Source organism: Falco biarmicus, chromosome 1 (genome assembly GCF_023638135.1).
Source record: "Falco biarmicus isolate bFalBia1 chromosome 1, bFalBia1.pri, whole genome shotgun sequence".
NCBI classification, from domain to species: Eukaryota; Metazoa; Chordata; class Aves; order Falconiformes; family Falconidae; genus Falco; species Falco biarmicus.
In genome coordinates, this window is record NC_079288.1 from 80013497 (window position 1) to 80039282 (window position 25786).

The following is a 25786-nucleotide window of genomic DNA, read 5'->3' on the forward strand; positions in this document are numbered from 1 at the left end:
CTGTAATATATCTAAAGAGATTCATTTTGCCTGTTGTTGATGTCCCCTGTGTAATAAGGTCAATTGCATATTAGAAGTGTTGGCTTCTCACCATTAGATACAAAATAGGTCTGGGGTGGCCAGCTTGTATGTAGACATCTGTGTACCTGATCAGTTCCTAGTGAATTCACCTTGGCTTTGGAATTTTGTCCTTAATTTATTTAGCGCCAAAGAGAAGACATAAAATCACAACCTTCACAGATACTTTCCCATTCCAGATACTTATTCATCTCTCATAGTCCACTATTGATAAATAAAATCTTTAGGGCAAACAGTTAGTTCTTTGACCTTATTGTAGTTGGTTACATCCTGTTGGTATTAAAACAAGCTATGAGAAGGAGGAGCAAAATAAACAACAAACCTTTTATCTCCTCTTGGTCTCCTGATTTTCTCTGGGTCTTAATCTAGAATTTGTATAAGTGATACAGCAAATGTACCAAGGATTACCAAATGTTTTATTCTGGTTTAAGGTATTGCACATTGTTGGTATTTGTAAATCTTTTCTAGCACATTTTGTACAATTGGAAAACCATGACAAAAAAGTCTTTGTCTCTAAGAGATCAATAAAGAATTAATTACGTTCTGAAGTTCCCTCCAGAAGAAAAAAAGTAAATTAATGTCAGTGTCTGATAGCATTCCAACTTCTGAATGCATGTCAGTTGTTCTTTTAGCAGGTTTTCTGCATGTAGAAATCCTTAGACTAATGGATATTAAATCATAAATAAAGAATATTATTGGACAAAAATCTGAGCCACACCCCAGAGTCCACCCAAGTTTTATACCAGTTTGTTCACTTTCTTATTTTCTAAGCTTCACGGCTTCTCCACTAAAACATACCTTCATTTCTTAGCTGTCCTTCAGGCTAAAACTTTGTCTGAAATCCAGCCTTTTGAAACAACCTTTACAGGATTTTAATAGCATTTGTCAACATACACATGGTGGGCAGTTTCTGCGAAGAGATTAGCTGTATGAGCTTCTGATTGAATTAAAATACCTTATGTATAAAAGCTTTCCTTTCATAATGTGGTTAGGCACGCTGTACTGTGATTCAGTCTATCTCTGGAACCTTGGAGATGCATCTCTCTTGGAAAACTATTGGATCCATATTTCTATTAAACATCATTCTTATGGAATCTTTACACTGGTCAACAGTGTAGTGTAGTGATACATAAGTACATGTCAACCCAAACTATGTCTATACATATTACAGCAAAAGGCTGAATGGAGGTACTAAATTTCATTCTAAAATTCAGACTCATGCAACACCATACCCAACACAATAAACCTAGCTAAGAGGCAAGACTGAGCTGTAATATTGTACTTCTATGGCTAGTTCACAGAGATGGCTCATTTCAGAAGTGACACAGCCTCCACCAGTCTGGGCTTCCCTGTGCTATGCTGAACTGCTTGCTGTAGAGACTGTAGTTACTGCTTGCTGTAGATAGCTTTTTTAGTATTGTGTGTTCTCTTTGACAGAACTGTCTTGAAATTGCTATTCAATTAAACCTCTCGGAAGCCGGTGTTAACTAGTCACTTAATGTGAGTTTCTGGGTAATGTCATGCTTGGTCTTGTGTTTTATCTTTAAAGTGCTTTTTTCATACAAGAATGAAGTTCATGGAATAAAAGTGGTGACTGTTGGCCACTTTGCAATAGATTTGCAATAGCTTCTATTGGCTGTTCTTGTCAGTGAAAAGTCCAAGCTCATCTCTGCCTTGTGCACCCAATATATTTTCTAGTCTTGGAACACAGTTACCCCAGCTAAAATTAAGATGCCGTAAATAAATTTTAATTTTCACTTGGATATGCTTAGTACTATTTCTACTCTTATTCTATCCTGTTTGTAGTAATGATCATAAGCTGTTAAATAAGCATTATCTTACAGCAAGTACTGTGTTATGACCTATGAATAGTAAGCCTTAAATGACAGGTCGACACGTGTTATTACAAGAACATCAAGAGTGCGTTACATTAATGACCTGCTTGCTACTGAGCACATAGTAAACTTCCAAGGCTTGTCTAAACTTTTGAAAATTTATGATGTAATGGATTCCAGCTACCTGCAAGATCACCTTGTGTTATATTGTCTTGATGTCCATGACAGTTACAGTCCTTTGAAAGCCAAGTCATCATCCCAATGCTGAAGATGATGAGAAGCATTCAAGTGACAACAAATCTCAGAATGACATTGCTCTCACTTCTTTAATTTATCTTTTACACAATAAATGAAAAGTAATTGTATTTAAAAGGCTGTTGATGGGCATATCTTAACATTGCTTTTAAAGACAGAGGCTGAAAAAATAATTTTATGGTCTTCTAGGTAGTCTGCAACTTCCTTCTTAATTAGAGGTGCAGTGACTACAATCTCTTTTGAACTGTTAATTTTTCACCCTTCTCAGTAGGCTGTTATTCCTCTGCCATAGTATATACTGATATTGACCATATTGGGTTAAAATCCAGGAAAAGTATCTTGATTTAGCTAAGGACTTAAGCACACCATAAATACATGATTTCATCTTACGTGACTGATGCCTGCTTTCCTGCCTGAGTGCTTTTTTGAATTGGGATACTACTGCTTCAGAGTTCCTATGACTCAAGCACTAAGCTATACTTAAAATATTTGGGTAAGTCCTTTCCCCTGCTTCTTTAGAATTTGCTCTAGAGAACTGGAGATCCATGGTAGTGATGAGTTCAGCTGCATGCAGCGGACCACAGCGATACCCTCCCTCAAGGATCCCGAGGGCAGCCTAGCTGTACAAATGCAACTATATTATTTATGGCTTTGGAACTAGTTTAGTAATTTTTATCTTGAAGATGATGTCACTGTGTTCCAATGTTTAATACAGACATCTCTGATACCTGCAAATTATATTTACTTCTTACATTTTAGGTTCCTGAACCTGAAATAGAACACAAAACTCAACATTGGGTTGCCAGGCTCCATGTATAGTCCCAAAGTATGCATCTCAAAGGGTGAAAGAGGCTATATGCTAACCGCAGAGCCATCTAGAAGAAGTTAATGAGAAATTCTAATCAAAAAAGTTTGCATTCTGAACTCCCCTCATAAAGCTAGAACAGAATGACAAGGACTGTCCAAAGTTCATATCTGAAGATGACTGCTAGATAGGTAGTGTTCTTTGAAAAAAGTGAGCAAGATTCACTTTTTCCAAGTGGCTGGCTTTTATAAAAGAGCTAGGTGCTTGGACACCTCAGTTCAACTTTTTAAATCTTAAAGAGTATCCAACTGTACATCTGCCAGGAAAATATAAAGCAAGATTAGACTTTGTATGTTGCCACTGAGATTCTGTTCAACAAATGCTGTAAACTTGAAATAATTTGATTTGTTTCATTGAGAGAAAACATGGTTTAGGAAAAACATTTTAAGTGTCTTCAAATATGTAAAAGATTATTGCAGAGAGTGAACTAAGCATAATGAATGGGCTTACATTGTTGTAAGAGGTGTTTCAGTTAAATCTTTTGAATACTAAAAGCAGATAAAAATGGAGATGGGTTACCTGTGCAGGCTGTGAGATTTCCATCACTGGAAGGAATGAGACAATTAGACAAGTATTTTCAAGGATAGCTAAGGTGACTTCTCAGGCTCTCACAACCATATTTTTATGACACTATGATTTTATTGCAAATTGCTCAGAGCGTTCAGTTCAAAAAGGGATTTCTTTATTTCAGTCCCATTTGTGGGATTACTTGTTTTTTTACTTAGTGATTGTTTAATTCTGTTTGGTAGTAGTAGTTAAAGGAACAAAAGTCAAAGATTTATCACTCTCACTAAATAGAGTACCCTAAATAAATAGTGAGTATTTTCATGTTTACTTACCTTATGAACACATGAATTATGCCTTTGTTGGTTTTTTGAGGTGGCTTGGCATTTTGTGGGGGTTTTTTTGTTTGGTTGGGGGGGGGGGGTGGCATTTTGGGTTTTTTTCGCACAGTAGTCCTGTTTCTGTGTGATCGTGGAGGATGCCAAACCTAATTTCTGGCCTTGTAATTAGAGCATGCTTTAATTGCATGTCACTGAGAGGCAGAGTTGTGGAGGCAAATCCCATCAGGTGAAGAGAGAACTGAGTTGCAGTTCCTCAGCAGCCAGGCAACTGTTCCAGGGTGGTACCTCCTCCACCTTGTACTAAGAAAAAGCCAACAAAAACAAACCTGATAGCCAGAAGCTATTAATGTGAATAATGATGTAATGAGATTACACTTCTTAGGTTGGGTCCTCCAGGAATCACAGAGGAGGTCAGGTGGGCTCACAGTCGGTCTGGGATGAGCATGTGCACAACGTACAGTTTTGAGAGCCTGTTGAACTGTCAGGAGGGAAGAGTTCCCTGAGGTACCTAGAGAATTCAGGAACATCCAGGATAAAGGGGCCACTTAGTGAAGTGAAAGGGCTTGGTTTGGAGTTTTGGATATAGGCATCCGCATTCATTTAATGAATTTTGTCTAGGCCTTACAGTTCTTTATGGAATTGGCATTATAGATTTGTGAGAGATTGTCTTCCTCAGAGACTGTGTAATGGAGAGCTGGTCGAAAATAAATGTAGGGTTACTCCTCTGAGGTGAGCATAATCACAGTGGCAAAGTCACTTAATTTAAGTGGGTAGATTGAGCTTCAGGTGCCTGCTTTTTGTTTCAGTCTGTAGAAAATTATTACTGGGTTATGCTTTTATCTAGTGAGTGATTCGTAAGGCATACATTGGCAAGCACCAACAAAGTATTACAGATACGTTTGCAGCATCTAATCTTCTTGGTTTCTATTTAGATGTTTGTCATAAATGTCGTAGTAGATTTATAAAAAACATTTAGCTCTTTCTAAATTATAACTATGAAATAAGATATTCAAACCTGTAGACTATAGATCCTTATAAAGCAAGAGGTTCAGAGGAAGAGACCCTATAAGCAGACTAGTCAGAAATGGATTGAAGTGAAAATCCAGTGCTTTATATCTAGAAATTTAGGTATGGGAATACCCAGGTGATTTGTAGTCTCTAGGAACAATATTAGCATACGAAACACAGAACATTCTCTTGAACACATTGTCTCTCTGAGATTAAATCAGTGCAAGCTTAATCTAGAAACATTATTAAATGGTGTCTTTTCAAGGTAAATATACCTTTTCTGTAGATGATATTTACTATTTGAGAAGGGGAGAAATTCAGAAGGGTCTTTAGTAAATTGTTTACAGTGTGATATGATTGAGAGCATAATCTATTACTACTATAAACTGTGTATTTTCATTTCTGTGAGAGCAGAAAGCTAACTGTCCCTGTGCACAAACTTCCATGCAGTGATAAATTACATAGGTGTTTTCTGTCATGTATTCTGTGTCATGGGTTGTCTGTTGAGCCAGTGTAGGTCCAGTGTAATGAAAACCACGCTGGTCTGTGCCTCAGGAAAATCCCTTTATAGATAAGACTTGGACAGTTGTGACTTAGTATTTTAGCTCTTGTACTATGTAACTTTTCAGTTTGGAAATCATAGTATATGAATCAGAACACAAAAATGTTTGCTGATATGCAATCAATTTTCCTTATATTCTGCAGCTAAAGAATAAGAGTGTAGAGAAATTTTAATAATCCTTAATAAAAAAATACTTAGGTAGTACTGTGTAGTGGAGGAATATCTCTAATGCCGTTCAATATGCAGAAGTGTATTAAATGATAATTATCTGAATAATCTGATAACTGCTGCCATTCCAGTATGAAAACAGGCATTATCTTTAAACTACTAATTTCTACCTCTAAACTATAATTTAACCTGTACACATTAACTGCTGATGGTGAATTAAAGTAACAAGGTAATTAGTGGATACTCTTTAAGGGTGATATTTACTCCGATTATAACAATGAAGGGATGATTTGTGACAGTTGTGTATGACGCTTACACCCAAGGCTATGCTTGAAAGAAGGCTGGAGAATTTGATAGTAGTCTAGTTGCTCCTGTTTCACTTTGAGATCTGAGTTTTGTAAAATCCATACCACAAAATATTCCCTTCTCTCTCATCTATCATCTGTTTCCTCATGTTCATGCTGTTAGTGCCTTCTTTTGTGTGATGGTGAACAGCATGAATATATGTCCTTCTTCCAGGTATTGAATTTATCTTCTTGTAAGTACTGGACGTAATAATTGTACACCCGAGTCTGTGTGGCTTTCAGAGACTTAAAAAAAAAGGCTGCAGAATAAGAGGACTTATCTTGTTATTTCTTTGTAGCAGTGGCAGTTGATGTCTAAAACAAGGAAGTGTGTAGCTATCACAGAATTCCAAAGGTTTTGTAAATTCTTTACCATAAATAATATTGAAAAACATTCAATTTTTATAGTGTGTGCTTGGTTGGCTGACGCTTGAAGACATGGAAGGGTCTTCAGCTTACACTATCCTTGCCAGAATCAGAGGAACTTGAACACTTGATTTCCAATAATCTTGGGAACTACAAGCTGTTTATAAAATGTACTGACCAGTAAAGTCCATCTTTCCTCAGCTGATGTGTGTATGTGGGATCATGGTAATACTGCTGTGAACCAGTTTGGTAAGAGACAGACATGCTAATTTTGGAAATTGCTCAAGAAAGAGCCTAGAGAGAAACAAAGCACAAAACTACTTGGGATTACCGTATTGGATGGACAAAAGCTTATTGGTTTGGTTTGGTTTTTTTCTTCTTGGGAAAAAAAAAAAGTTCAACCAGATTTGAATAAAAAGACCACAGTGCAGAAAGGTTTGTTTTGTTCTTTGCAGACTGTCTTCCTCCAGTAAGTGAAGAAATTTTATTTCTTTACTGCCTGCCGAGCAGGGGACTCAAGGAACTGATTGTATCTAATAATGGCAAGGTGAGCCAAACTGTTGCACGCTGGTAGTTGGTCCAGCAGGAACTATGACAAAATAGGGGCTCTTTTTTTTTTTTTTTTTTTTTTTTTTTTTCTTTCCAGCCACTTGGCAATTCAGGATACTTCCTGCCAATAGCGCTCTCTCTTAATATCTCACTGAGTTCTGAAGAACACAGGAAATAATCAAAGGTATTTTGGATATTCCTGAAGTAAACCAAAATAAGTCCTCATGGGCTGAATTATACAAAAAGATAGTGTACTGGGTCTGTTTGAAAAAGACAAGGTCAAGTATGCACAAATGCTTGGTGATAGGCTGACTAAATACATATACACTTGCCCATACCTGTTTTATACAACCTTGCTTCTGATACATTCTTTGTATGAAATAGATTAAAGATTCATCCTCAGCAGAACACTTTTTTTAATTCATGTAAATGTATGGTATATCAGACACGGAATTCAGTTAAGCTGCCTGCTCCCTTAAATAGCAAGAGCAAAGGCCAGTAAGTCACGAATGAGAGAGATTTTTGAGAAATAAAACCCACATCTGTAGCTAAACTTTTCTTAAACACTTATGAATATTGTGCTTCTGTATTAATTTTATGAAAATAATATCAACAAGCTCTTGAAAGAGTCATTATTAATCAAGAGATGTTACCTGGCTGTTTACTAGGTGATTAAGGAATAATGAAATAATGATGCTTATCCAGGTGGACTTCTACCAAGGACACAGGAAGAGCTTTGGCCCCATTAGCAAACCCGTGTTTACAAGGTGCAGCCACAGGGTTACACAGCTCCCTTTCCCCTGGTTAGAGCTCTCTCTGTTTTGTTCATTGTCTAAATAACGAGATACACCAGCTTAGGACTCTTAGATCTTCAGCTTTGTCTAAAGACTTTTTTAGCTAGTCCAGGCTGTTCATGCACTTCTAATCAGATATTAGAACATGTAGTCTGTTGGATTAATTTCTCCCTTTTATGAGCTTAGTGTCAAGTCTAAAATTAATTTGGATTGACTCATTTCACTTCATACATTGCAAAATAATGAAATCTTTGGGTTTTGGAGTTGCAATGAAGAAGAGACATTCCATGCCATTGAGCACATATAAGATCATGAAACTGTTTTGCAGGATTAAGACAAATTACAAACATGCCTACTCTTCACCATGGAGTACTTAGGGTTACTTCCAGAATCCTGCCTTTGAAGAGAGTGGAGAAAAGTTTTCATGTTTATTATCTGGCAGTCCCCTTAAATAAGTGTAACTGAGTATCCCTACTGGAGTCTCTGTTCAGGGGTATGTGACTGTTGTGATCTTTCAGCTCTGAAGCCTGGCTATGTGACTCAACCAGTATTGCTTTGCTGTAAATCTAGAGATCCTAAAATCAGTGCTACCTGCCAGATGTCTCACTAAGGGTTAACATAACTTTTCTTTCATTATCATTGGATTACCTGGTTTTGTGGTACTGTTACCATTTTTAGTTACAACGCTTCTGCTTATTTTTCTTTTGTAAAATAGATTCTGAAGAAATAATCTCTGCAGTATTTTCAACTGAACAAATTTTAGTACTTATCCGTTGTCTCATTGTTTATGTATTGTTTCTGTTCTGATCAATATCTAAAATATCTCTCATTTTGTATCTTGTATCTTTTTTTTTTATTCAGACTATTGCTGATAAAAAGTGAGGAATCAAGAATTTGTTTCATATGTGCAGTTCAGAGAGAGAGACAATTTCAGTTTGAATGGGAAGGCACACTCTTCCAAATCAAGTCACATTAGGACAGTTATTCTGTGGCAAAAAGTCTAATTGGGCAGATACTACTCATTAGCAATCTGGTGTTTAATAATAGCTTATTTGGTAAAATAGTTGTGAATAAGGCTGTACCACTTGCAGCTCCTGCTGCTGTATCACTGCAGATTTCTTAGGAATCTTGAGAATTTTTTTAAACCGATGAGGTGCTATAGTATAAGCTTGAATTCCTGTGAGAATAAATGTGGTCTCCTGTGGTAGGAAAAGATGCTGACAAGGTGACAGCAGTTATTAAGAAACAGAGAAGCATTCAGAAGAGCTCTAAGAAAAAGAAAGGCAGAATCTCTCACACTGCTGGTTAGTGCTTTATGTTTGGCAAGAGTATGCCTGGTCTTTCACAGGAGTATAAGACTAAAAGGACCTTTTTGGTCATAACATTGTTTAAGGTGACAATGTCATAAATTCCTGTTCATAAACTGGTAGTGTCTCAGCTTAGAACTACTTTTAACCTACATACTGCTGTTGAAGAGCTGTTGAATTCCCCATTCCTCTTTTGGCTTGAAAACTCCTTTTACTTTCTACCTTATATTTATTTCTACAGTTTATATACTGTATTTATTATTCTTGCCAATGTTGCCCATTAGCTTTATTAGCTCTCCTCGCCCCCCAGTGTTTGCTTTGTATAAACGCTTCAGGAAGGCAATCCACAGTGTTCTCAGCTCTCATTCTTTAAGGAAACAAAACAAACTTTCTTAGGACATTTGTCATCAACATGTATTAATGAACTAGTATTAGGAGAAGCTGGTTATGACTACATGGAATTCCACATTCATTAATCTGTATTTCTTCTTGGCAAGGAAAAGAAGCCTCTGTGGCACTGAGGGGCTTTTTTCACTAGACTGCTGTATTTACCAAAACTAGCTTTTTCAGCTACCTCTGAAATCTCTTCACCAGAGCACAGTCTCAGGAATACTTGTATCATGGGTCAGAAACGTAACGTAATTTTGGAACAGCCATGAAACTGGGCTAGCAGAATGATGGATGAAACAAAGAAAGATGACTTGAGAGGCTACCTTCATTCTAATAAACGTAGTGTCAAGGATGTTTGTAGTTGCTGGCACTCAAAAACTGGCTTGGTAAATTTGTCCCTATCATAGTCATGGCTCTGGAACAAACAGTTCCTGGGCACAGTTCCTGAATTATCATGGGCCAGGGATCATTTCCACCACTCTGCTGGATGGAGCATCATGTTTGGATAGTAAGAGAGATTTGAAGTATGCATATGTGGTAGTGTTTTCCAGTTAGCCCCAGTGCTGCAGAATATTTATGGGCAGGTTTAATTTCTTAATATTGACATAGTCAGTGTCTCCTTTCACATGGTTGATTTTTTTTTTTTCTCTATTCAGTATTCTGGTAGCCTACCACCACCAAATTAATGTTTCTTGAACATAGTAACCAAATTATGCTAACTACCCCAGATAAATCTCACCAGTATATGGTACAGCAGTACTGATTTCATCCTGTCATTGGAAACAGCTCACCTGACATGTCCTAAAATTTTGTGTGTTTTTCCACAGCCGGACTGCACTGTTTCCTAGTTGTTCCATGATCAATTATTACATCTTTTCTCTGTTTCTAATTCCTTATTCCCTACTTTATACAAAATTTCTATACTTTAATAATTCTTATTTGCAAATATAATAGCTTGCAGAAAAGCAATAGTGCCTATTATTCTTTAGACTATCTGAAAGGGTTTATTTCTCAAGCTGTGCAGCATGTAGGAGTAGATTCACAATTACTAGAGTCTGGAGGGGGGAAATGGTGTCAGGATGCTATGTAATTCTTCTCCCCTTTGCTGTGTTGAAGAAGAGTTTGTTGTGAAATAGCTTGGAAGACAAGCTCTAAGATCTCTGTATATTGCATTACTGTTTCTCATTCCTGTCCTATTATTATACTCACTTTGGGATTAGACAGTCTCATATCTGCTTGAAAACATCATGAAGTCAGATGTAATTGTATCCTCAGATTGTGTCTCCAGTTTTGGTGTAGGAGTTTTTAGCCTAGTATGTCATTAATGGTAAAGTTCATTACTTAAGTTTCTGTAAGGCTAACATATAAAATCGTTGTTCTGAAGAAGCATCATTATGTAAATCAGTCTTGTTTGCATTAGGCAACAAGGACTCATTCTACATTAAGATTTTCATCCCTCTCAATAAGCAACACTTGTGAAATATGTCTGTTTCATAATGAATGCTTGTAGTAACTGTTACATTTTTGCATAATAAAAGAATTGTACTGAAGGGTACTCCTCAGAAGATTCTGACAGGAAACTCTTGAAAATTGTGGCATTTGCAAATATAATGTGCATGATAGCTGTAATAATTTTTGTTTTGCCTTTGGAATAACTTTGTTTGGTAGCTCTGTCTCCTCAAGTGAAGGTTTAAATATATATGTATATATATTTGATTTTTTCTGTGGAGATATAGAAGACAGATTGAGGTTTTTGGCTTGTGATATTTAATTATTGCAGTATATTTTTTCAAAGAGCATTCATGTCTTGGCTTAATTAGCTATTGCTTTCTCTACCTACTCCCTTGTCCCATACTTCACCCCTAAAAGAATAACTATTATAAATGCTGAAATTTAGTAAAAGGGAGGATGTTCAGTTTGCCTTCTCAGAACCAGAGTTTTAAAATATTTTAAGCTCCGAGTTCAACACCTTATGGGTGTTGGTGTGGAATCTGTTAACAGTTTTACTTTTGCAGCAAAGCAATTTCTATCTGTTTTGAAAGCTCACTTGCAATAGTTGATATTAATGAAATTTAACACTTGTCTTACTTTGCACTGTGACAGACTGTCTATATGGCAGCTTATGGAAATTTCACCTTGTAGTTTACAGTCCCTTGGAGAAGTACAGCTGTGACATTTGTTTAGACAAGCAGATAATAAGGCAGAGGGAATAAAGTCTTCAGGAAGCATAATGGCTTTTGTTTTCAGAAGAACTAAACAACAGCTTTAAATAAACTGGGTTGTTAACTACAAGTTTAACCAGTAAGCTTCATTTTGTCACTGGAAGCTTATTTTTACTGCGTATTAAATAGTTTCTTAGCATTCTAGTATAAATGAAAAGTAAAGTTTTAGAATTGTCACCACCGCAACTAACACAAAAACTAGTAAAAAAGCAAGCTCTGAGGAGGTTGGACAGTCTTCAATTGTTTTGTGGTGTTGTCTGATAAGATTTGGCTTTGCTAATTTCATGAAGAGGCTTTCTTGTTTTTCAAAAGCTATCTCCAAATAGTCATCTCCTTCTAGAGTGACTTTGGTAAAATGCTACATTTTATGAAGCACACTCCAGAGCCTTAGTAAAATATTTCCATTTATTTCATTTAACCCAATTAACATTAGCGTCAAGCTAAATCTTGATGAAGTCAAGAATGCAAAGGCAATTCATTCTTCACTTTTACTTTTGCCTTTTGTTCACTGTAATCGTAGGCATAATAGAAATTTAAGCTGCAAGAGATGTTTTTAGTGAAGATTGAAAGAGATGGGATATGAAGTATCACATTCCTCTCTGCAGAACCCATTTGGCCAAGACCCTCATATGTAGCATGACTGATTTCTTCCTCTTTTGGTTGCCCTACCAAGATATTTAAAAGTCTGCTTATTTTTTTTCTGAACTATGTGGATGCAGTTTGACGTAGTGTGACATCTCCTCCCTTCTTCCCCCGCTTGTTCTTCCTGAGCAAACGGTACGTTGTTGTTAACAGTACTATAGCTCCATGTTTTGTTCCATGTAATATCTGAGATGGCAGTTACATCATCTTTTGATCATATATGAAGAACTCTGTTTCCTTCTGTTTCACTTTTCTAGTATATATCTAAAGGCTGCTCTGAAGGTCCATCTATTTCTTTATAACGTTACGAGACTTCTAACAGATTCAAGATGGGTATTTATTTGATACTCTGCTACAGCTACCTGTATTATCTCCCAAAGTGGCTTCTTTTCCTTCTTAACTGTTTTGAAGCCTCTTAGAGAAAAGCTTGAAAAATATAAGTGGCAAGTGAAGAAAGAACTCTAAATGCACTAATTTGCATTTGATCACTGGCATCAGTGTTTTATACAAATGGCCTCTGACAAATTTATGTGATCCCAGTTTGTATAGACCCCTTAATCTGATTACATTTATTTGTTCTTTCAGTGATGGTGCTCATCACTGTTGATGTTGATACTGGCATCTGAAGCTGTGAGTTACTTACCCTGACTTCCTTTTATTCTGTGCTTGTAGACCTGAAGACCGTCTCGTAAATTAATTCTTTCAGCAATCACAAGTATCACTTGTCTGTGTAATTCATTATGTAAGAGAGACTAGAAATGTGAGAAGAAAACCTTTTTTTGTTCCTGCAGGAGTGAAGGAGTGAAAAGATGAAGGCTGCAGGATTGAATGTGCTCTTTCAAGCACCTTCATCAATGTCAGGGACTTTCTGTTCTGACAGATGTCCAGAATTGTGCATTTTTAAAGAAAAATCTCTAAATTACCTTTTTTGTCAAGAGCACTGAAAATAGATGCTAGCTAATTTATGTCTTCAATAGCCAATATGTGGGACATCAACATGCAGGTAAATATCTTAATAAAGATAATGCATCACTGTACTCCCAAACAAATCTTTCAACCAGTTGTTACTGATGATAGCTATAATTTATGACATGACTTTGTTGCAATTATCTGGTTCCTCGCTCCTTTAAACAGGAGTAGTAAATTCAACAGAAGACTTTTGGCCCACAGAGCAAGCTGAAAAGATGTGTCTTTATCTTCTGTAAAATACATGAAAGCTCTTTAAAAGGAGGTTGAGGACTAATGAAATAAATCTTCATGCAATAGACTATAGAGGCTACTCAAATTATTTTATGATTAATCACTGGAAGGACTTTTAAAATCCTAAAGTGCTTCTGGAGTCCTGCAAAAGAGTTTACAGGGGTTATAAAGCTTTTCCTGGTGCTAAATAGGTATAAAACAGTTTAAAATGCAATGTGGTAAGGTGGCAGGCATACAAAGAGGGGAAAGACGCAGTGACTAAAATGTTGCAGAGCTGGCTGTACTACAGGAAGGATGACATCAAGCTGACAGTGCTGTAGTCTTTCATTCAAAGAAGTTGAACACAACTAAAAGCTTTTATGAAAACCTCTAATTAAATAAAACACAACTTTAAACTCCACAAGTGGGAAGTTGTGACCCTCTACCCTCAGTGTTTAAGTACACGACCCCTATATTTACATGGGAGATCCATGCCAGAGACTCTCCAACGTGTGCAGTGGCCACTGGAAGACAGCTGTGCCTTTCCTGATGCCAGAGTGATTACCCTTTAGATAAGGAGAAGATGCCTAGTTTGTTGATTCATTTATTGGTGCATATCCTTGGGTGAGGAGTTTCTTTGTATTCTGTAACCTTTTATCTCACTTCATCAAACCAGGTTACAATAAAAATGTGAATACAAGCATTAGATGTAACATCTGAATCAGACTTGAGACGTGTTTAGAAGTGACATAGATAAAAAAAAAAGAATAAAATGACTTTATATATACTTAGGTTACATCAGAAACGTCTATCTTTGTTAGCTATTTCACCTGCTGTTTCCCTTCTGACAAGATGTTAGCCTGTATTTCAGAATCAGGCTGCATCAGAAAGATGCTTCTTTCCTTTTCTGAGAAAAGTATCTTAACTTTATTTCCACTCTTCTAGGCAGCCTAGACAAATTCTGTTTTTCATTCTGATGGCTCTGTGCTCTTCTTATGAGGAAGACAATCCAGCTACTTTTTGTTTAGAACATAGTTGTATAAATGCCTCAGTTATAGAAGGCATATATACATGGTTTTCACTGGACATTCTGTATCAAACCATACATTAAAACTGTACATGATAAAAATATCTAGATGATTTATAATTGCATGTACCTTATGCCTGGCTCTTGACTGACATGTGAGGCAAAACTAGCGATCCGTTTTGGTGTGACAGTGGCTTCAGGAAAACTGTTTCCCATCCTCTTCCTTTTCTGTATTTTGTAACAGAGATTAGCCAGGAAAAAGTTGTTCCAAGATTGTTTCCACATGTTAACTTAAAAATGTCTGAGACAGCTTACGCCTGAGCCTTGTCAGCATTTTCCTTTAGTCACGGACTAGCAGCTTTCAAAATATTGCTTATTCTTATGCATTGCGTTAACAGTGAACGGACTGGGTTATGTGTAGCCAGTCTGTTCTGTATGTTTAGGATGCTCACATATATTGTGGTATATATTCCGCTTGCCTTAGGTATAATAAGGCCAATGTACTTGAAAAAGTAAGCTTTCAAAATTTACCTCCTACATGATCTATCCCGTGATGATACCTCTGTAAAACCGAGCTTTTCTAAAGCTTGCAGTTGTCACTAATGACGTAAATTGTACCAGTTTCGTATGCCAACACAAAGTTCCAGGCACAAACTTACAAAATATACAACCCTCATCTGCTATTTAATAGCAAGAGGTGATTAAAAATGAGAGATTTGTATAGTTCACTGATGAAATTAAAAATGGCTGTAAAAAGTCAGATGAACGAATGTGTGTTCACTCATATATTCACTCATTTATTGGACATTAATGACCATGTATAAAATGAATTTAATGGCACTCCATCTCGTTTCCCACATCAACAACTCACAGCTAGGACTTGGATTAATTGGCAGATGCAGGAGAGCAGCCAAGAGATTTGTGGCTATTATGACTGAGCTTAGCTTGACTGTAATGTAATGCAGATCAAGGCAACGCATGTCTGCCAGACATTGTTTGAAAGTTTGTTCTGCCTTTTCCGGTACATAAACAGACGACTTCCGTCACCATACATTTCCCAGAAATGTCTTATCGCATTCTTTTAAAACTAATTTCCTTCCATTTCTCCAAATCTACCTGTTCTCAAAGTTTTATTGTGGGTTTGCTCAAACTTTATGCCCTGTGGCCTCTTTGATTTTTTTTTTGTGTTTGTATACTTTATGCTGTGTGTGCTCATTCTGTTTACTAAAATTGGCATTAATTCTTTCCTTTTATTATTCTGTACAGGTTAAAAATATGTCCATCCAGATCTCTACTCTGTATTAAATGTGTAATTCTAGTTAAGCTTTTTAAAATTACAAATACGATTGCTGTTCTTTCTTGGGTATAAGGAAACTTGGTATTCATATGTTTTAAGGACTTAAGACTTAATTCAGCAGGAACTCTTTGAGGTGTCCATAAGACCCCAGTAATATATGAAAACATATAGTGATTTTTTTAGAAATCACAGAAAATATTCAAGATATTATCTCTGTAAAAGTAATAAGTTCCATGCACCCATTAAGTTTCATATCTGCACTGTATGTTTCTTACTAATAACTTGATGTTATCCTTCTTCGCTGTTTTGCTAGTAATTTTTTCTCCTTTTTTTTCACTCAAAGAATTAGGCAGCTATTCCCTTTCAGACATACAGCCCAGTTTTTAGTAGAACCACCTCTTTGAAGAGTTTGTATATCTCTACTCTCACTATGTTTGTTAGATTTTTCTACAGTTTTCAGCTGTAAGTTGTTCTGCTGTCCTGATGGACCTTTTCAGGTTGTTTAGCTCTGCAAACTCTTCCAAGAATAATGAGATCTATTAACCTGAACATGTTTTTCAGCACTGAAGTCTGTTCTTTATTCCACCTAATACATATGTTTCAAAGTACTATAAAGCAAAGTACTTGTAAAGCAGTACTAAATGAAGAAAGATGGACAAACAGATCAGCTATGTGGAAATAAACATGCAGGCAAGGACAGGAATGTAGGAGGTGAAATACTGCACATTTGGAGATGCAGATCAGGAGGAATTTGAAGATGATGATGATAATACTGATTACAAACTTGAACAAATAGTGTATTTGAGAGAGAGTAATGAGAAGGATGTGATAAAATGGAAAAATAGGTTTCATGCTAGAACTAATAACTGCATATATATTTCCTGCATGACTTCAGAAATTGTGCTATTTCCACAACAAAACCTGCACCAAATTCTTTCTTCTCTTGAGTTTTATTTTCTGCATCGATTTCTATTACATTGCATTAATGTTCTTCCTGTTGCTCCAGGCGTACATGCAGTACTGGGTGAGCTGAAGTCTGCATCCGTGTCACTGCTGGGGCCCAGCAGCTAAGGCTTTTATGCCCAGTCATCTTCCTTTTCAGATTCAAGTTTATTCAAAAACAATCCATCGCCACTATAGATCTGTTTTACATTATACTACAATTCAACGCTCAGCATTTTGTCTTACACAAGTAAACAGATGACAAGGTCTCCTTTTCAATATCATGGTATTCCATGATGAGTCCAAAGCCAAAATGAAAGTTTTAACTTCAAATAGGTTCTCACAGTACCCATTAAAGCAAATAAATTACCACAAATATAAATTTGCTTGTAGAAGAAACAGGCTGAAGAAGAAAGTCCACTGGGCATTTGTAATATAGCTGCTGTGTTTCTAAGAATTAGAAACCCCCAGAAAAGCCCCCACCATTTTGTTATCCAAAGGAATAAATAGTCTTCACCTCACACTGCAGGGATGCCACCACTCTATTACAGAAGGAATTAAGCATCCTAAGTAGAAACCAATCATTGTCAATACAAACAGAAAAAAAAAAAAACATTTTCATTATTAGAAAAAAAGGGATAATTTTGATTAATGACTTGTTTGCTCAAGCACTTTTGATTTATATGGCAATTTCATACTTTATTATTCCGGATTCTTAAACGTGGTACATTTATTTACAAATGTACAGAGTGCTAGGTGTAATGCCTCTCTGCCAAGTCCTCCCATTTCCCACTCTGACACACTAGGAGGTGTTGACTGACTACTTCGGTTTTAGCATTATATTACAAAATATTTTACATAAAACTCTGAAATTTTAATTGATTCTCTTGTATTTCATGACTAACCAAAGATCAGGAAATGCTAAGTGACTGTCGTGATTGCCATGATTGTATGATGCATGTACATCTGCACCAATAACTGTGTAACACAAGGTTTTGTTGTGATTGCTTACAATGGAAACACAGGATCCTCCTCTTGACACTGCCTATCATGATTACAGCAATAAGTCTTTTTCTGTTTTTCCCAGTCAGACCTTTCAAGTGGGAGCTCGGATAATGCAAAATCATCCTTAAAATCCTAGCAGTGGGTCTCACTGTGCACTTAATCAAGTTCTAGCGTCTTCTTTCACTGTTAAAGCTTCTCTCAAACCACCAGTCCCTCCCAGCAACACTCTCGTTTTGTGTCTTCCTCAGTACCATGATCTGATGAGTATGGGTGTTCCTCTACAAATCTCCATGACTTCTTACCCACTGTTTTCTTTCTACTATAGCCCTTCTTTTTCAGAGAAGTGAGCAGCTAACATACCCCCTGCTGACTCCTTCCCTCTCAGTTATCTCTAGCCTCAGACTTAAGTAACTCTGCAAATAAACTCTTACTGTATTCCTATCTCTTGCCTTCTCCAGGCCTCTAGTTCAAATTATGCAGTATTAGGAAAGCAGTATTACATTTTTGTATTATTTCCCTAGTTTCAGCATTCTTCAGTCTTGATTCTTTGTCTCAGAAAGGTCCTTAGGTAAGATCTACTCTCTTATCAGATTCTATTTTCCCTCCTGGTTGTGGATAGATGCTTTCTCAAGTGTATATGTAACTTTCTGCCAGGTTCTACAGGAAATTCCTGTGGACTTTCTGCCAGAGGTTGCTTCAGGAAATCCTTAATGATGTCTAGTTTCCTAATTCTGTTCTTACTAGCTTTGATTGCCCCTTTGTCTTCTTACTCTGGTACATTTGGGAATCCCAACCTACTTTATTCAAAAGAGCTGTGAACTTTTGACCATAACTACGAAGGTAAATTATAAGTGTCTCCAACTACCAACATGGTTGACTTAAGTGGGAATAGTCTTTGTTACAGCTGGAAAACATGATGTATTAGATTATCCGGTTCTTCATCTTTCTCAGCCTAAAATAAGCAGTGGAAAGTCCATTTTATCTATGAGCAATTAGTAGCATTCAAAGGAACAACGCGTGCTTCTCCAAACTGAAGACTTTTTGCTCAGTGAAGGTTTGCAATCATATTCACTTTTATTTTTTCTCTTCAAAAAATCTGTACTGCTGTAAGGATTTGCTTAAATCTGATTGCACTCTTTATCTACCTGTTTATCGTTCAGAGGGCCTAATTATACCAGCACTGTGCATAGGCTTGACTAAAACCAATGTATGGGCCAAGCAAAAATTTGTGGCTGTGCTGGTTTTCTAGGTGTGTGAATATCATAATAATGGTGGAAGACTCTTCTTTGAGAAGATACACAGAAATATGCCATTTTCTTAAAGGTTGTCAGCTAAAACTTCCACAACAAAGCATCTTTCATGGCAAAAAACTTTCATAACAAAGCATAGCAAACTTTACTTTTAAAAATGTAAACAAATCATCATGAGCAGACTCATGAGGAGACATTAACAAATGGTGCATATGTCAGCAAGTGTCTCTGATAAAGATGAATTGCTATGTTGTGTAAAACTTGTGTAGGTATTTGTTTTCAGAGCATGAGTAGATAATCTAGATTCTCCCCAATGCACTTCCATTTAAACTCAAGAATCAAAAATCTTAAGTGTTTTCAGTTGTTGGTAACATCAGTATTCTTTTTGAAGCTTTGGGTAAGGAGAACCATAGGTGGCACGTACCCAGTTGCAGAGTCCTAGCTTTTGATTTGCAAATTGCTAGATCTATTAGCCCTTTCATAGGACTGTTTTACATCAGTTGGTGAGTGAATGGAAACTGGGAAGGATGATACTTTGCTGGTAGTAGATTGGCTACGCTCTCTAGTTAAGAAACAGCTAGTGCTGCTGTTTTATGAAGCATCTTCATCGTGGAGCTGTGTAAGACATATGGAGAGATTCAGTGCATGCTTTTATCAGTCATCATTCCTGATAAAAGGTTGGATATTCCTGTTAGTGAAGCCCTGATACAACCTTTGTTTAAATAAGCTTTAGGTCAGACTTATGCTTTGAGTCTCTATATATGTCATGTCTTGAAGAAATGCTGTTGCTGGAAAGGTTTAATTTTTCTCATGGGTCAGTACTGAATTCTCTTCAACCTAAAGAACTAAATAATAAGGTAGTAGGATTTTTCGTAGCCAAGAATTTGATTGAAAAGAGAGGGAAAGGAGAAGATGAAGACTAAAATAAAGAGTTTAATTTACTATGGGCTATCACTACTAAAATTTATAAAGAAGTTTTGTATTCCTGGATGAAGACAACATCCCTTCTTCCCTTCTAAGTGCTTCTGCTCGTATCTTACAAGTCTGTAGTTATTAAATGGCTACTGACTTTAAATACATTTTCTGAGGGGATAAAAAGTTATACATTTCAGTTAAAACTAATTTGATTTTTGTTTGCTTGTTTAGGAAGGGGATTCCAAGTGAAGAAGTGAAACACACTGACAGAGAGCAAGCAAAGCGTATAGTTTACTCGGTGGTTTATGGAGCAGGTAGGCATTTTTAGAAGAAGCACAGTTATAGTAGATTCTCACTTTATACATAACATAAATAGACTGAACTTCTAAAGATTAATGAAAGTTTGTCAGAGTATTGCATTTTTATTTTCATCAAGCATTATGAAATGATCTACTCAGTATCAAAATTATCAAATTAATGCAGCCACATTGCCATATACAAAGACTACTCTGATTTTGTATTTATTTCCTGCTGTGTAACTGAAGCATTTGTTTTTAGCTAAAATGAGTTTAATTTTGAGTGGACTTTGGATTCTGCCAGTATGTAGACAGAGGTGAGAATAACTGCAATAAAATTATAAAGAACTCCAGTATTGTTTCAAAACACACTTACAGAATCACAGAATGACTGAGGTTGGAAGGCACCTCTGGAGGTCATCAGATCCAGCCCCCCTGCTCAAGCAGGGATGTCTAGAGCTGGTTGCCCAGGACTGTGTCCAGATGGCTTTTGAATGTCTTCAAAATGGAGACTCCACAACCTCCCTGGGCAACCTGTGCCAGTGCTCAGTCATGCTCACAGTATGAAAGTGTTAGATCTTAGCGTTTGCTGCTGTTTCTTCACAACTGCAGAAAACATGCAAAAAAATCCACATTGTCACTCATTCTAAGTCCTGCCTTGATTTGTCTAGGACCAAGGCAATCTGCATATTTTCTAAAACTGCCTTCCGTTTCTTAAATGATGCCCAATTCTTCTTATGCTTCCTGTGTGTTTAGAATTACCTTTTCTGGGAAGACATACGTATCATCAGCCTACAAGCTCTTGTGAATTCGTTTTAGTGAACAACTAGCTAAACTTTATGTAGGTCTTCTGGAGAAGTCCAAAAGCTCTAGAGAAGATGAGTACTTGGAAAACTCATTTAGCATATCAAAGCCCTAGGTTGCAGGCTTTATTTAACTTGGAAGCACTTAAAACTATGTCTTGGATTCCTGGGTACAAATGCTTTCTAAACCATCTCTTGCAGTTGGTCATCAATTGTCCAAAACCAACACCAAAGGCAGAGCTGGCCAAGGCCATTCAATTTCTTGTTCAGGGCATTCAACTGGGAAGGGGAGAAAAACACTCCAGTTTCAGCTCTCCAGAATACCTATTTTATGTATAGTGGTGAGTGTAGCTTATACACACACAAAAGAATAAATACATATATATACATGTACATTTTTACACTAAGCTGTATTGCATTTTAAACATCTGTGTTGCAAATTTGTATTAAAAAAGTCCAGGACTAGCTCTCTGCAATGTAAATTCAGATCTTCCCATGCTGAGACTGGAATCAAATCTCTCATTTCCAGCCTGTTTTCATCACTAGATTATTTCACCAAATGCAGGCACTAGCACCCCTTGCCCCTTGGCCCATGCCAATATTACACATTTCCTATCTGTTCCCTCCTCTCCGGGTGGAACAGGCAGATATTTGACGTTCTCAGACTGAATCACCACCGGATTAGTGTCCTGTAGTTCTGTATATAGTCAGTGTAGAAAAGGAAATGCCTGTTACAGGGGCTAGAGCCTATGTCTGTCTAGCCATGCTGTAGAGGATTATTGGCACTCCCTCACTTGCTCTGTAGCAGGCACTAAATATTTCAGTGCAGCAGTGCTTGATTTAAATATCTTCATTTGCTTGATTTAAATATCTTCATATGCTTGTTTTTGCTTTGTCTCTCTCTTTCCCAAATGAGGTTATTTGAAGCACCTGAAAGATAATAAGATGCTTCAGTTCATTAACAGTGTGATCAGATTCTAATTAAGACATAGCATGGAGCGATATCATAAAACTATTCAGATTGAAACTGGGCTGACATAAAATAATTGTTAGATATCTGAAACTGATGGACTAAATTCCACCCACCATTTGTCTCCCTTCAAAAGATGGCTAACTTTTCATTAAGGAGACATTTTGGTAGAAGTGAAGAGTATGAATAATACTTATTTCACTTCTTCTGGGACTGAAAAATACAGAAGCATTCCCTGAGGAGCTTGCCGGTATTAAGCTTATAGAAGTTAATGAAAATCTTGTAGTAAATAGTAATCTTTTTTTCTTTTTGTTTTCTTGGCTTTAGGTTACACCTGATTCATATTTTGAAGGACTTTTTCTATAATCCTGGAGGGTAGAAAATAGTATATATTTAGCTAAGAGTTGGTATTTTAATAAATACACCAAATATTGAGAGGGATGACAGTATTGCAGTCTTTTGCTTGGTTTGGAGCAATTCACTTCACCTGCTACTGCCTCAGTCATCTTGTAAAACTAAAGAACAGACAACTTAAACATCTGTAAAGTAAGAAATTCCATTCAGTGGCAGTATATTCAAGCCCTGAATTGACACAGAGGGATGTCAAAGTGTTTAAATGAAAAGCAGAGAAACTAATGGTATTTTCAGTTTTGAAAGATGATATTACAGAATGGAGAACACTAAAACTCATAGGCTGCTGCTAACAATTCCCCTGGCACGGATAACTCAAGGAGAGTGCTCAGGGAGGCTTTAGTCTGCTCCTGAGCATTGCTTTGCATGGCCTATGCTCCTGCATTGTGGAACGTGATCTGACACCATTCCATGGCTGTACTTTTCCCCCTCATTTTGCTTCCCAGGAACTGCATTTCCTTGGAAACTTTCAGACTTCTTTGTTGATATTGCGGCTTAATTTTCCTACCATTTTATGCAATACTTTGTCCTGTATATCAGTAGTTCTTTAAATGGATAACATGGACTAACTTAGATGTTGCAGTTCTCTAAGGAAGCCACAGCAGTTTCCTAGCTTTTAACAGTATGTGCTTTAGCAGATAGATTTGTCATTTGGTGACCCAGGAAGAAAACCCAAATTAATTAGATGTCAAATGAAAGTACAGGTCTGTAATGGCTCAGCAAGAGTCATTGTGGATGTCTTGTGAATTTCTTCTTCTAGCACCTTGTCCAGAGTTGTGCAGCTCAATGCAGATCCTGGCACGACTGAGAAGAAAATGCTACAGAGTAGTTCTGAAATGCCCATCAGACTGACAGTGATGGCATTTAGGTGGCTGAAATCTCCCTTTCAAAAATGCTAGATAATTTTTCTTGACAGTATTACTGTGACAATAACTATTCTATGCCTTTGGTGCCTTTAGATATTGCTTCTTGGTTTATGTTATTTGCAGGCACAGGGCTGGCTTTGTGTGGCTGTGCAGCTGACATAAATATATCTTTTTCAAACCTCATATGACTAATGTTGATATAAGTTTTATTTTTACTGGATCCGTTTGATTTATAAATGTGTTTAAACTTCAGCTCAGCTTATATTTTGACACTCCAGAAAACTCTCTTCAGCTTCTTTCTACCTTATCTTTAAAATTATCTTAGATCCAACATAATATATGTTGTGCACTGATATCCTATCTAAAAGCTGTTACTTCTTTCTCTCTGTTCAAACACTTTTTCTGTTGGGTTTTTTTTTTTTCTTTTTCCAACCCTTTTATCTCACAACTTGGACCCAGATTTTTACAGACATTGAGGAGCCTAAGATTGTTTGAAATCTGTGGGACTCCGACTCCTTAACGGCCTTTCTAAAATCAGGCTACTTGGGCTGGTTACTTCAGCAGTTAGGTTTTGCTGTGACTTCTACACCAAATCCAAAGCTTCTCGCTAAACTCAACCAGCTCCATCTCCATCCTTTTTTAGATCTTCATTCTTTTAGATCTTCGTATTTGTGTTTGTTTAAAATGGTTTTCAAACTCTTTATCTGCTCCTCAAAGTTTACAGATTTCAGCACTGAACTAGTAATATGCAACAAAGTTATTCTGTGAGCAAAAGAGATTTCAACCCCATTATAGGTACAAATTATAACTAGGAATTTCTTAGTTATTTCTTATTAAATATATTCTTAATCCAGTAACTTTGGTAAAACATTCAAGCTCAAAGTTAAACATTTGCTTTGTTAAAATATGATTATATTATATCAGATAGAGATAAGTAAATTTGACTAATTCCACTAATTGTGAATCTAACAGTGCTGTTGTATGTAGTGGATTTCTGTACTGCTTTATTGCATAATAAAGATAATTTCTTTACCACCAGGTAAAGAACGTCTTGCTGACTGCTTGGGAATTACTCCCCTTCAAGCCAGTCAATTTATAGAGAGTTTTATGCAAAAATACAAGAAATTACATGAATTTACAAAGAAAACCATTGAACAATGCCGAAAAAAAGGTAATACAAAGTCTGCAAGAATATTTTTGTTTACTGGTCAGCACTGCATGATAGTGGTGAAGACAAAGATTCAGCTCGACTCAAATTCTGATAGTTATAGGACAAGAAAAAAGACCAAATATAATTTCTTGGTGAATTAGATTTTTTTTGTTGTTTTTTAACCCTAAGAGAAGCTAGTTAAATCTGTCTGCCTTTTCTCAGAAAGATGCTAACAGAGTAAGACGTTTGTTCTCAGAGTGAACCCTACTTAATGTCAAGTTATACTGCATCATTTTGACATATAATGTACTCCAACACAAAAAAGCCCAGGGAATCTTTTACTTAATAAATATTGTACATGGCTGCTGGACCATGGAAGTTCAGCCATTTAGTCAAAGAGCCAATTTACAGAGCTGATTTTTTTTAAGCTGTGTTTTTTCTTTGCATCCGTCAGAATGTATGTTCTTGAAGTTCAGGTGGTATCTGTGATGACAGATGTGTGCAGAGTGCTTCTTGGAGTCAGCAGCTGCAAACTCTTCTTGCATCAAATTTGTTGTTAGTCTACGTATTCATTTACATTTAGTGAATCCTAGGAGTGCAGTAATTTGAGGAGAGAAAATGGAGCTGTTTGAAATATTGTCTTTTAAAGGCTAATTAGCAGAACTGTCAAAATAGCTTTCTTTTGTTTCTTAATAAGGTATACAGTACTAAGACATTTTGTAGAAATAAATAGTAAATTTGCAATATAATATTACCCATCATTGTATGGATGAGTGTCATGATAGAAACATCCAATCACGAAAATTAATAGTATTCCTTTTTTGTACTTTGTAGGGCTTAAAAATCTACCGGAAGCATGAACTGGCATTGTATCACACAATTGCATTCCTTTGTTCATTAATATTACTAAAGAAAAGTTAAACTCTTTGAAATCTATTTTTAGCTATAATTAAGCCTCACATTGCATATCTAGTAAAATATTACACATTTATTGTGCATTTCTGATCTATTTAAAATAACTTAGCCTTCTTTTCTTAAAGATGAATGAATTTCAGTAACCAGACTTCTGTTATCAAGAATCTGGTTTATGAGTTTAGTAGACAAGAGTGTCATAACTATTGTCCTTGATTGTCATTGAAACACACTTGTCTAATTAGTGCTCACTGCTCCTCTCTCATCTATTAACCATTTATTTTAACTGTTAGCAGTAGAGGAACAATCTGTTTTGATTGTACAAGCTCAAAAACTCTGCAGCAGGTCAACATGTTAATCTACCTTAGATTCCAACTTTCCAATAAAAACATTCCAACCTAGTGAGCTCATTATAAGGTAACTTTACTTATCTGAAGTTCAAAGGTGAGCAGCACCCACCTGTTCACAACACCATGACAAATATCATTGAAGTGTTATAAATGTTGTTTTATTTAGGTGTTGTAAATGCCTGA

At 36.4% G+C, this 25786-nt stretch overlaps 1 protein-coding gene across 1 annotated transcript in view; it reads left to right on the top strand.

The window, feature by feature from the left end:
* The window catches only part of POLN (DNA polymerase nu), a 113916-nt gene that overhangs the window by 56517 nt on the left and 31613 nt on the right, over positions 1 to 25786 (top strand). Inside the window, exons 19-20 of the mRNA XM_056339737.1 lie at positions 20077 to 20159; positions 24231 to 24362. Of these exons, the coding sequence (XP_056195712.1) occupies positions 20077 to 20159; positions 24231 to 24362 (215 nt within the window). The remainder of the gene's footprint in view (positions 1 to 20076; positions 20160 to 24230; positions 24363 to 25786) is intronic.